Raw genomic sequence first — 12,174 nt, forward strand, 5'->3', positions numbered from 1 at the left:
CTGCGAGAATCACGGGAGATGCCTGGAAAGCACTTAACTCTCCATCAAGCACATGGCAGCTGCTATTCCAGCGAATTCCAAGAGCTGGAAGGAGGCAGGGTTATCAGAGGGAGGGGCGCGGCTCATTCTGTGCCAGATGGGGGGAGTTCTTTTCCTGAGTCCATCACTCATTCGCTGTGTGAGCCTGAGTGAGCAGGGTGTTTCTGTGAACACACAGGAGAAGAGGTCCTCCAGGCCCTCCTCAGGGCACTGAGGTGGCAGGTCAGGGTCCCTGCAGCTCTCTGCCCCACGGGTGGTGCTCTGGAGAGATGGCAGGTGTCCCACCCAGAGCTTCAAAACTCTAGATTCCGAACACAGACTCCGGACACAGACTCCGGAGCCATCTGTTTACAGGTTCATTCACCTTGCAGGAACACCTCACCCATCAGCCCTGGAGACCAAAGCGGCAGGTGAGTGAGAGAGGGGAAGCGGCCGAAGAGGAATGAGCCTTCATCACTTCCTCCATAACCCAGTTTCCTCTGCACCCTCTCTCCTCTCCAGGGACGTGACCTCATCATGCTCCTTATTAGACTGTCTGCTTGGGACTGTTAATGAGAAACTGTCCTTGAGCCAGCGGTGCAGATGGTCTCCATGGGAACAGTCCCCTTCAAACGCCCCTCCCGCTCCCTCACTAAGTGCGTGCACGCGCACACACATACACATATACACACTTGGGGCCATCGGAGGGCAACAGGACCCTTGTCCATCTTGCTTCTGGGTACAACTTCTAGTTTCTCCTGGCCTTCTCTCATCCGGAAGTGCCCACTCCACAGGGCAGCTACTGTCACTGAAGTGGGGTGTGCAGGGCGGTGCTGAGACAGCTGTAACTCTTCTGCAAGCTGTGCTGATTCCAGGCCCCAGGGTCTGGCCTTGGAGAGCTCAGTCGGGACCTCTCGGAGGCTGTATCACTCTCCCACCCCTCCCAGGACACCTGTCACCTGGAGAGAGCCCAAGTCAATGTTGGTGCCATGTGGGTCCTATCTATTCCTGGAAACAGGGGACAGGGGACAGAGGTGCTGTGTCCACGTCATAGCACTGGGATGCCAAGGCATCCTGGCAGAAGTGTCACACTTGTGGCCGAGGTGGTGCACATCTAAATGCAGGGCCAAGGAGCACGGCTGCCAAGCGATGGGCCGTGTACGAAGGCAACAGCAGATACGGCCGGTGGAGGCACAGCTGTTAGGCCAGCATTCTAAGCCCCTTACCTTATGGTTCTGATGGCCAAATAAGGCCCCCACAATGGGAAACAGATGACACGGATTTTACTTTTCAACTCTACCATGGGAAAGTTGAAAGCAAACAGAAGAAATCAACGCCTGATTCTCCCACGGGGCATTGTAATGGGGCGCTATGCTAACGTCTCATTTAGCCACAGCCTTTCGCAAAATAATCTCCTTCCAGACCCTCCCCAGGCCATCTGTCCTCCTCATGACTTCGGTCAAGAAGACCTGAGTATATCAGAAAGGCAAATAAGAACTGTCCACCACATTCAGCCCCTGGAAACTCCACTTCGATAGGTAAGTCAAGACCGTGGCGGGCTGTGGAGGGGTGTGGAGGGGAGAACTCCTGAGCGGCAAACAGGCTTCCAAACTCTGCCGCCTTCAGTCCCGCTCAGCCGGCTGCAGGCAGCCTTCAGCTCAGTCACAGCCCTGAGAGGTGGCCCTGCGACTTACGGTCTCAGGTTCCAAATATGAGGCCGCCTGCATTGATTCTCTGGAGAGAAACCCAGCTCTGAATCCAGAAGCCACTGCTTCCTTTGACCCCAGCCTTCTTCGAACGGTCTTCACTCTCCCCTGACCTCTCCTCCCTTCCAACTCCTCTGCCCCAGATCAGGAGGAAAAAAGAGGACAGAGCCAGACTCACGATCCATAGGAATCTCGATGGCCCCGCTGAGGCTGAGCAGGCAGAAGAGGAAGGCTGCGTGGACCCAGGGCGGCGGCTGCTGCCCGGCCATCCTCAGCCCTGGGCCCTGCTCCCTGCGCCCCGGCCCACGTGGTCCTGCCGCCTCCAGCCGCTGTAACTGGGCCTCCCGGACAGAGCTCAGCTGCGGAAAGAAATATGACAAGTGAGTTTTTCTTGAACTCAGGGTTTGCTCTAGCCATTCTGCAGGGCCTTGAGGACCCAAGGGTCCCCCTGGTCACAGACCGATGCTCTAACACAGGGTTTCTTCACCTTGCACTGCTGACTTTTGGGACCGAACAATTCTTTGTGTGGGGAACTGTCCTGGGCTTTGCAGGGTGTCGAGCAGCATCTGGCCTCTACTCACTGGATTCCAGCAGAGCCCACTCCTGCCCCCAAGTCAAAAATGTCTCTAGACATTGTCAGTGGTCCCCTGGAGGGCAAAAACCACCCCCAGCTGAGAACCACTATTCTAGAAGAAAGGGCAACTCTGCACAGAACAGTCGTGAACACAAACACTGGCCCCCAGGCCAGTGCTGGAAGACGCCACACACGGAGCCAGTGAGGGATGCACCGATCTCCCAGCCTCTCTGAACCACATGTGCTGAGCGGATCTGAGGCCGAGTGTGTTCTGGGTACAGGCACACAGACAAGATCACAGTGATGTCCTTTGATCCTGAGAGAGGGGCAGGGTGAAGGTGGCAGCACTGGGGGTCAGACGTTTCATGAGTGAAAACTTGGTTGTCCAAAAGACTTTTTCTTTAAATTGAAGTACAGTCGGTTTACAATGTTGTGTTAGTTTCTGGTGTATAGCTTAGTGGTTCAGTTATACATACTATATATATATATATATATATATATATATATATATATATATATATATATATATACACATTCCTTTTCATATTCTTTTTCATTATAAACTATTACAAGGTATTGAATATAGTTCCGTGTGCTATACAGTAGGATCTTATTTACCTATTTTATATACAGTAGTTAGTATCTACAAATCTCAAATTCCCAATTTATCCCTCCATCCCCCTCCCCCACCAGTAACCATAAGCTTGTTCTCTATGTCCGTCAGTCTGTTTCTGTTTTGTAAGTAAGTTAATTTGTGTCATTTTAAAAAAATTCCACATATAAGTGATATCATGTGGCATCTCTCATTCTCTATCTGGCTTACTTCATTTAGTATGCCAGTCTCTAGGTCCATCCATGTTGTTGCAAATGGAATTGTTTTATTCTTTTTTATGGCTGCGAGTATTCTACTGTGTATATATACACCACAACTGCTTTATCCAATCATCTGTTGATGGGCTTCTTTTTTCTTTTTCAGTTTTATTAGGCAGAATTATTACAGTTTTATTAGGTAGAATTACTATTACATAGAATTATTACAATTATTATTTTATTAGGTAGAATATTACACATATTTGAACTGCAATATAACATGCACATACATGTTATATTGCATGTAAAGACATATATACAGTATACTGCACATTTTCTTTAGTTTACATATATGTACTGATTACTGTCTCTAACAACAGATTAGAGCTTTAGCTTTTTAAACTTACATAGTTATCAAAGGAATAAAGCCAACCACAAAATAGGAATCAACAGAAAGTGGTAATCCAATCATAAAGGACAGTCAGATGTGCTTACATGTATTCAAGAAATCAATCATCTTAGTTATAAATAATTAGTTCATTTGTGTCCTTATTATTATTGTTATTATTTTTTAGATTCCTCACATAAATGGTATCATATGGCATTTTTCTTTCTCTGGCCTACTTCACTTAGTATAACAACCTTCAGTTCTACCCATATTGCTGCAAATGGCATTATTTTATTCTTTTTTATGGTCAAGTAGTGTTCCATTATATATATATATATATATTTTTTTTTATACCATATCTTCTTTATCCAGTCATTTGTTGATGGACATTTGGGTTGTTTCCATGTCTTGGCTATCATAAACAGTGCTGCTATGAACACTGGGGTGCATGTGTCTTTTTGAATTTTATTTTTCTCCAGATATCTGCCCAGGAGTGGGATTGCTGGATCACATGGTAAGTCTATTTTCAGTTTTTTAAAGAACCTCCATACTGTCCTTATAGTGGCTGTACCAGTCTACACTCCCACCAACAGTGTAGGAGGGTCCCCTTTTCTCCACACCCTCTCTAGCATTTATGTTTATGGACTTTTTAACAGTGGTCATTCTAACTGGTGTGAGTTGATAGCTCATTGTAGTTTTGATTTGCATTTCTCTAATAATTAGCGGTGTTGAACATGTTTTCACATGCCTATTGGCCATTTGTATGTCTTCACTGGAGAGATGTTTATTTAGGTCTTCTGTCCATTTTTTGATTGGGTTTTTTTTTTTTTGTTATTGAGTTATATGAACTGTTTGTATATTCTGGAAATTAAGCCCTTGTCAGTTGCATTGCTTGCAAATACTTTCTCCCATTCCGTAGGTTGTCTTTTTGTTTTGTTTAGTTTCCTTTGCTGTGCAAAAGCCTATAAGTTTAATTAGGTCCCATTTGCTTATTCTTGCTTTTATTTCTATTGCCTGGGTAGACTGCCCTAGGAGAATACTGTTGAGATTTATGTCAGAGGATGTTTGGCCTATGTTTTCTTCCAGGAGTCTTATAGTGTCTGTCTATGTTTAAGTCTTTAAGCCATTTTGAGTTTATTTTTGTATATGGTGTGAGGGAGTGTTCTAACTTCACTGATTTACATGCTGCTGTTGTTTTTCCAATACCATTTGCTGTAGAGGCCTTTTTCTTCATTGTATGTTCTTGCCTCCTTTGTCAAAGATTAATTGACTGTAGACGTGTGGGTTTGTTTCTGGACTCTCTATTCTGTTCCATTGATCCGTATGTCTGTTTTTGTGCCAATACCATGCTTTTTTGACTACTGCAGCTCTGTAGTACTGTCTGAAGTCTGGGAGGGTTGTTCCTCCAGTTTCGTTCCTTCTCTTTAGTATTGCTTTGGCAATTCTGGGTCTATGTGATTCCATATAAATTAATTTCTCAAATGCTCATATAAATACGCCACTCTCCTAGTCAAACACACTTGCTCACTGCTGCCCAAAAGTTGAAGCCAAAGTTCATGCCCTGTGTGATACAGTCCCATCTGCAAGGTCACTTATTATCACCCTCCTCCTCCCATTCTGTGTTCCTGCCAACACAGGTCTTCTACCAGGTCTCAGTGCATAATGCTCTACTGTGCTGACTGACTTCTGCACAGATTAACTTCTGTCTAGAACACTCTTTGAATCTGCCCTCTCTCATTAGGGTATGCCAAGTGTGACTTATATACCTCCTTATCTGTGCTCCTGAACATCATTCACGCCCCCCCCCCCATTATAGCATTTGTCACTTTGTATTCACTCCAAAAGCCACTCATCTGTACCCCCTATAAAAGGGGAGGTACTGTAAGGGAAGGTGACTTTTCCCTTGTTTATTCCTAGACTCTAACACAGTGCCTAAAACAGCAGGCACTCAAAACTATGTGACTGATGGGTAAAAAATGAGCAAATGAATGACTGAACTTAACCACTTGGATCACATGCTCTAAGCCTCATGTTTCCCCACAAAACCACCAGGGGGCGCAGGAGAGCACATGCTTTGGACCTGGGCAGCAGAATACCGTGAAGGCTCCCACTCAGGGGAGAAAAAACTTCCCTCCATATACAGGCACCCTGGCCAGGGGGTCATCCAGCTGTAAGAGAGCTCAGAAAGGAGAAAATGTCTCCAGGGGGAGCCATCTGGCTGGAAGGCTTCACAGGAGTCTTTGGTTCTTCCCCCTAACACTCTATGATGTCTCAAAAAGAGTCCGCTAATGCCTCTCCACGGCTACTACATCTCCAAACACCAGACTCAGGCTAGCCGACTGAAACCTTAGCACCAAGGGAACCAGCACCAGGGGGAGGCTCGGTATCCTTCCAGGAGGACAGTGGGATGGCTTCAGTCTTGGCTCCATGGCCGCCATGTTTTGTTCAGGAGCTGCCAAGTGGTGGGAAAGAGGAAATCTTCTTCTGGGAATCTTGATGGAAACAGGAAGCCAGAAGCTATTCATTAACTAGAAACACATTGGCAAAACGAAATCCCCCTTACTTGGAGTATCTTTAAATTTAAAAACAGCAGGAAAAGAACAGAGAAATAATCACATTTAGCTGTTTGACAATTCTCTCTCCGTCTTCTGGAATCCAATTTTTCCAATAAAATCTTAAAAGAGGAGGATAATTCAAAGATTATTTAGCTTCCTGCAATTCCCTTACTTCTCCGATGAGGAAACAAGAGCCCAGAAAAGGGAAGTGATATGATCAAAGTCACCGACCTGGTTAGTGGCAAAGCTAGGAATAGAACCCAGGTCTCCTGACTCCTAGCCCAGGGTTTTTCCACCCATTTCCCCTGTCTTTCAATATGTACGACAGTTCCCAAATAAAATTGCTATTAACAAAAAGAAATGTATAGTTTGCTAGTACCTCAAAAAATGAAGCACAGAATTACCATATGACCTCATATTTCTGTTCTAAGGTATATGCCCCCAAAGAATTAAAAACAGGGACTCAAACAAGCACACATACACACATGTTCACAGCAGCATCATTCACAATAGCCAAGAGGTGACACCACCAGCCCAAATGTCCATGAATGGATGAATGAATAAACAAATCGCATGCAGGTTATCACTAGGGGTGGAGAGGTACACCACCCAGCAGGGGCTGGGGAGGGGAGATGGAGTGGTCAGGGCTCTTCAAGGGGAATGTCACCTAACTGCGGAGCATCCCGTGGAGGAATAAGGACACCATCATATCCTGCGAGAGGGGAGATCAAGGCTGCAGAAGAATGGGCGGTGATGACTATCTTGGAAAGTTGGAAAAGGGTGTGGAATTTTTCTGTTTAGCGCCACAGGGCACAAGAAGAATCAAATGGGAGGACCTGCTGGAAAGGCAGGTGCTGCTCTCAGATGCAAGGAAGAATAATCTAATAAATACAGCCGTTCTATAATACCGTTTATCAAAATGAAGCACACCACCTGTACATGCTACCACTGTGATGTGTTTGAATGTTCCTTTTATATCAAATCAAACGTGCAAAAGGTGAACTATAAGGATATAAAATACACTGGGGGGCCACTCTACTGCAGGGGGAGAGACTGAAGGAAAGAACGAAAATAAATAAAACCAGGAGAGAAATCTGGCATGGACTGATGGTGTCCTATGAACCAGGGAATATATTTAATTCAATTCTTGTATATCTGAGGTCCCTGCTCTTTAACCCACTATGTGAAAAGAGAAGCCAAAAAAAAAAAAAAAGAAAAGAAAAGAAAGAAAGAAAGAAAGAAAGAGACAAAAGAGAGAGAACAGAGTCACCCAAATATGAAGTGTTCTGTATGTAAGCACTGAACTCAGTTTTCCATAAAGAATGCAAATGGCATTTGCTGAGCTGTGTTGCTCACAGTGTGCCCCTGCAGGAAGGAAACTGGATGCTTATCAGAATCACACAGGCACCATGTAAATACACAGATCCCTGGACCCTCAAACTCCCAGGTAGGGGCCAAACCAGGCCTGTAGATTAAAATAAAATTTTTTTTTAATTCAAATGCCCTTACAATCTCTGTTATCTCACATGGGGATGCTTCACACACTTAGACAACCTCCCTGAACTCAAGACCTTTAAATTTGCAAGCCTTGTGGGAGATTCAAATTCAAAATACCTAAGGTGGGACCCAGGAAAGCATATGTGAGTTGAATGATGATCAGCCACTGGTGGGGACAGCTGGACATGACGACCTCGCTTGGTCGAGTTGGAGAGCATTGGCTGTGTGGCAAGACCTTGGATTTGAAGCTGCTCCCCGCTTACGAGGTGGGGCTCAGGGGCAAGTACTAAACCTTCGGAGCTTTGTATTTTCTGTCTGCAAAATGCAGATAACAGTAGCGCCTATTCCAAAGGGCTGCTGTTATGACTCAATACCCAATACCTGTATTAAGCACTTAGCGAAGCACAGGGCACAAGCTTAAGAGATGTCAGCTGCTGCCACTGAGCGGGCTTTGAACGCTCAGCTACCTCCAGGACCCCACCAGCAACAGCCCCGAGGAGCAATACTAATTATCCATCCACAGTCACAGTCTGCTTTTCTATTTTCCCTTTTATCTGGGTCCTGGTTGGCTTTCTTTCCCCAGATTGGGGGGCCCCTGGTGTTGATTCCACAAGCTGTCCCTGGCAGACGGATGAGAGGCCCGCAGCTCCTGCAAGCTGTTGCCGTCGGGAGCTCCCGGCACTCTCGCAGCCCCGTCCCGGGCAGGCTGCACCGGTGGTCACAACACATCGGAAGTGACGGGGAGGAAAGACTGGCGGTGCTGAGACACGGCTCAGCTGGCAGCGCCTCGGCCCCTGCAACAGAACCCGCCCTGGACCTCCGGGCAGCAGTCAGCTGGCCATTCACTCACTTCCAGGCCTGGGGGCAGGCGCTGGTCTAGGGAATATACAGAGATCAGACAGGAGGCTTCCCTGCTCTCACAGAGCTCACGTTCCCGCAGGCAAGACAGGAAATAAACATCGAACAACAACAACAGTAAATCAGGCAGCAGTCAGTGCAATGGAGAAAACACAATCCGACCTGCACGCAAGGTTTATAGCAGCTTTACCCATAACTGCAAAAACTTGGAAGCAACCAAGCTGTCCTTCAGTAGGTGAATAGATAAATAAACTGCTCCATTCAGACAATGGGATGTTATTTAGCACTAAAAAGAAATGGCTATCAAGCCATGAAAAGACACGGAGGGAACTTAAATGCGTATTACTAAGTGAAAGAAGCCAATCTGAAAATGCTGCGGATGGTGTGATTCCAACTATGGAACATTCTGGAAAAGGCAAAACTATGGAGACAGCAAAAAGGTGAGGGCTTGAGGGGAGGGAGCAATAAACAGGTGGAGCACAGAGGATTTTTAGGGCAGTGAAACTACTCTGTAAGATGCTGTGACGGTGGATACATGTCACTGAAATTTGTCAAAACTCACAGAATGTACAATAGCAGGGGTGGAACCTCCTGTAGACTGTGGACTTTGGGGGATAATGACATGTCCACGTAGGTTCATCAGTTGTAACTAATGTGCCACTCTGGAGGGAATGACGATGATGGGGTGGCTGTGCCTGGGTGGGGCAGCAGGCATATGGGAAATCTCTGTACCTTGCACTCAATTTTGCTATGAATCTAAAAGTGCTCTAAAAACAAAGTCTGTTAAAAAAAAAAAAGAAGAAGAAGCCGCCACACAATAGGGTGATGAGATAAAGGAAAATGAATGGTCAAGGAAGGCCTCTGTGAAAAGGTGAAAACTGACCAAGATCTAAATGGTAAGGAGCTAACCTTGTAAAGATGGGTCAGAGAAACATTCTAGGCAGGGAGAACCAACTGCCTGTGCAAAGGCCCTGTGGCAGGAAGCAGATGGGGACATGCACGGAACTGGAAGAGGCCAGTGTAGCTGGAGCTTGGAGGGCACATGGGGAAGAACGGAACAAGTCACGGTCGGAGAGGGAGACAAGGGTATACTCAGGGGGGGCTGAGAAGGCCAAAGTAAGGAGTTAAATTATATCATAAGCATGGCAGGTAGTTACTGCAGGGTTCTAAGAGGTGGACTGACTGGATGAGATCTGTTTGTAAAGGCCACTCTGGCTACTCTGTGGAGGGCAGAATGGAGATGGACAACAGTGGAGGCAGGGAGACCCTGCCAGAGGTGCTGCCCCTCAGCTTCCAAAACCCAGAAACTGCCCCACCATTTCAATGAAATCACCCAATGTTACCAGCCTCATGGCCATCCTGGGATTTCACAGCAAGTATTCCAGGTGGTGAGGGTACAGCTGAAAGATTTCTTAAGAATCTTTGAGAGCTGGGTTTTTACACTGGGTCCAGAGGAGCTGGGTGGGTTCTTTGGACGTGCCTCAGGCCTTCTGCAAGGTGGGGTGGGGACGATGGAAGGGGCAGTGAGCTCTTTCACAGTCCTTGTTTGACAGTGGGCTCTTGCGAAAGGTTTTCTTTGAAGAAAGGATTCTGTTGGTAAAACAAAGAACTGAAAACCCTTGTGCAACAACCTGAGCTCCCCAGTGCAGAAACCCTGCGCCCAGCGCACGTGGCTGCAGCGGCAGGGCGCAGGGGGGAAGCCTAGCACACCAGGCTGGGCCGCAGCAGTGCGGCACCGACTCGAAGCCACCGGGCTTCCCGGGGCCAGCATGGCTGCGCTGCGGCCTGGGGTGCCTTCTCAGGACTCTTTGCGGTCCTCGACACCCCTTGCTCAACTCCCGTCCCATCCCCACCAGAGCTGCTTCTGTCCTGTATGTCTCTTCGAAAGCCCTCCCTGGTCAGGCCCTTGCCTACCTGCCCCGTCTCACTGCCCCCCACTTCCACTCACCTCCAGCTCTACCGAATCATTTCTAGTTCCACCAGCAGTCCTCGCCCGCTCACCCACGCCACTGAGAGAGGACCCCACAGAAGACAGCCACCCCTTCTGTAACAGCAGAAGCCTGGCCCACAGCTGCTGCAGAGTCAGCCCAGAATGGCCGGGACTTGGGCAGGGACTTCCCGATCTTCTACCAGTACTGCCTCCCCAAGTCCAACCAGGGAAAGACAAACATCCTTCCCAGACCCATCAGACAGGAAGCCGTGCTTCCACTTGGCCCGCCTCCGGGAGCCCACGTCAGTCCGAGCATGCCTGGAGCCTTCCCTTTCCTTCACTATGAATTTGTCCTCTCCCTTCTCTGTCTTTGAGTCTCTGCTGAAGCAAGTGATGGTGTCTGACTCCCTTGCTAGAGCTCCCTCTGAAGAAATAGCCCCTGCTTGTTCTCATTTGGATGCCATTTGTTTATTTTCACACTAACTTTACTTAAATCACTTTCTTTTCCCTAGTCTGCCTTTTCTGCTCTTTCATCAACTTTTTGTTATCTTCCAGCTTCAGGGCAGGTGACTCCTCCTCTGGGAAGCCCTCCTTGGTTTCTCTGGAACACTCTATCTCCCCAAGGCTGCATGAGGACTTCACCCTCTGTGCTCTCAGAGAATTCTGGGACATACTCACTGCAAAGAGTGCAAGGTCCTGGCATAGACTGCTCTCTCCCCAGCTACACAATGGGTTCCTGGAGGCTGGGGACAGTGTTTTATTCAACTTGCACAATTTCAAGCACACAGAGAACATAGTAGGCCTTTGCTGGATGTTCATCCAGCATCCTTGCTATCCTTCTCCCATCCACTGTACCTGTGTTCATCAGCTAGGACTGCTGTTACAAAGTACCATAGACTGGAAATTTATCTTCTCACAGTTGTGGAAGCTGGCAGTCCGAGATCAAGGTGTCAGCAGGGCTGGTTTCTCCCAAGGTCTCTCTCATTGGCTTATAAATGGCTGCCTTCTTACAGTGTCCTCACATGGCCTTTCCTCTGTGCAAACGCACCCCTGGTGTTTCTTCCTCTTATAAGGACACCAGGCCTGTTGGATTAGGACCCACCCTAATGACATTACTTAACATTAATTACTTCTTTAAAGGGCTTATGTCCAAATGCAGTCACACTGTGGGTAGACCTTCAACATATGAATTAGGGGTGGGGGGCACAATTCAGTCCATAATATCCATAGCGAATTCATCTCTACCTCTTTCTCAGAGTGATCCTACACCAGTTCCAGGCTTGGGCTCTGCTGAGTATTAAAAAGTGAGCATTCCCTACGTCTCATCACTGCAGTTGGTTTAGGAACGACTCATCCAGCCAGAGGCAGTGGGCTTCGTGGAGACGTCTCTGAAAGCTCTGGGAAAGACCAGTTTCCCCCTCTCTTCTAAAGACACCCAGTGAGAAACCCCCAGGAGGGAGAGGGTGGAGCTTCAGGCAGTGAGAGCACGGGGGCCTCCGAGAGTAATATGAGGACAATCTAGTACTGTCAAAGGCAGAGAGAAGACACAGGAAGACCTGATCCTTCCTGTCCCTGTTTGAGCCACTGATCGAACACTTCCTGAAGCAAGCCCTACTTGTGGATTTTTAAATTCCATGTATGTTTACATGAAAAATTCCCTCGAGTTTTTAAGGCAGTTGGAGTTGAGTTTTCTATCACTTGCAACTGACAGGACTATCAGAATCAGAATTGCCCCTAGAACGTTGGTTGGACACACACGCTTCCCATTACCTCCACTTTCTGTATTAAAAAGCATCTCTCCCTCCTCCTGTCTGCCTGCCTCTGCCTGGACCCAGCCC

The 12,174-nt window shown here is 47.4% G+C and overlaps 1 protein-coding gene across 1 annotated transcript in view; it reads right to left on the bottom strand.

Annotated features, from left to right (window-relative positions):
* The window catches only part of NFASC (neurofascin), a 175,411-nt gene that overhangs the window by 70,885 nt on the left and 92,352 nt on the right, over nucleotides 1–12,174 (bottom strand). The window contains exon 3 of the mRNA XM_072948373.1: nucleotides 1,903–2,083. Within this exon, the coding sequence (XP_072804474.1) occupies nucleotides 1,903–2,083 (181 nt within the window). The remainder of the gene's footprint in view (nucleotides 1–1,902; nucleotides 2,084–12,174) is intronic.

This window comes from Vicugna pacos, chromosome 23, assembly GCF_048564905.1.
Source record: "Vicugna pacos chromosome 23, VicPac4, whole genome shotgun sequence".
NCBI lineage: Eukaryota > Metazoa > Chordata > Mammalia > Artiodactyla > Camelidae > Vicugna > Vicugna pacos.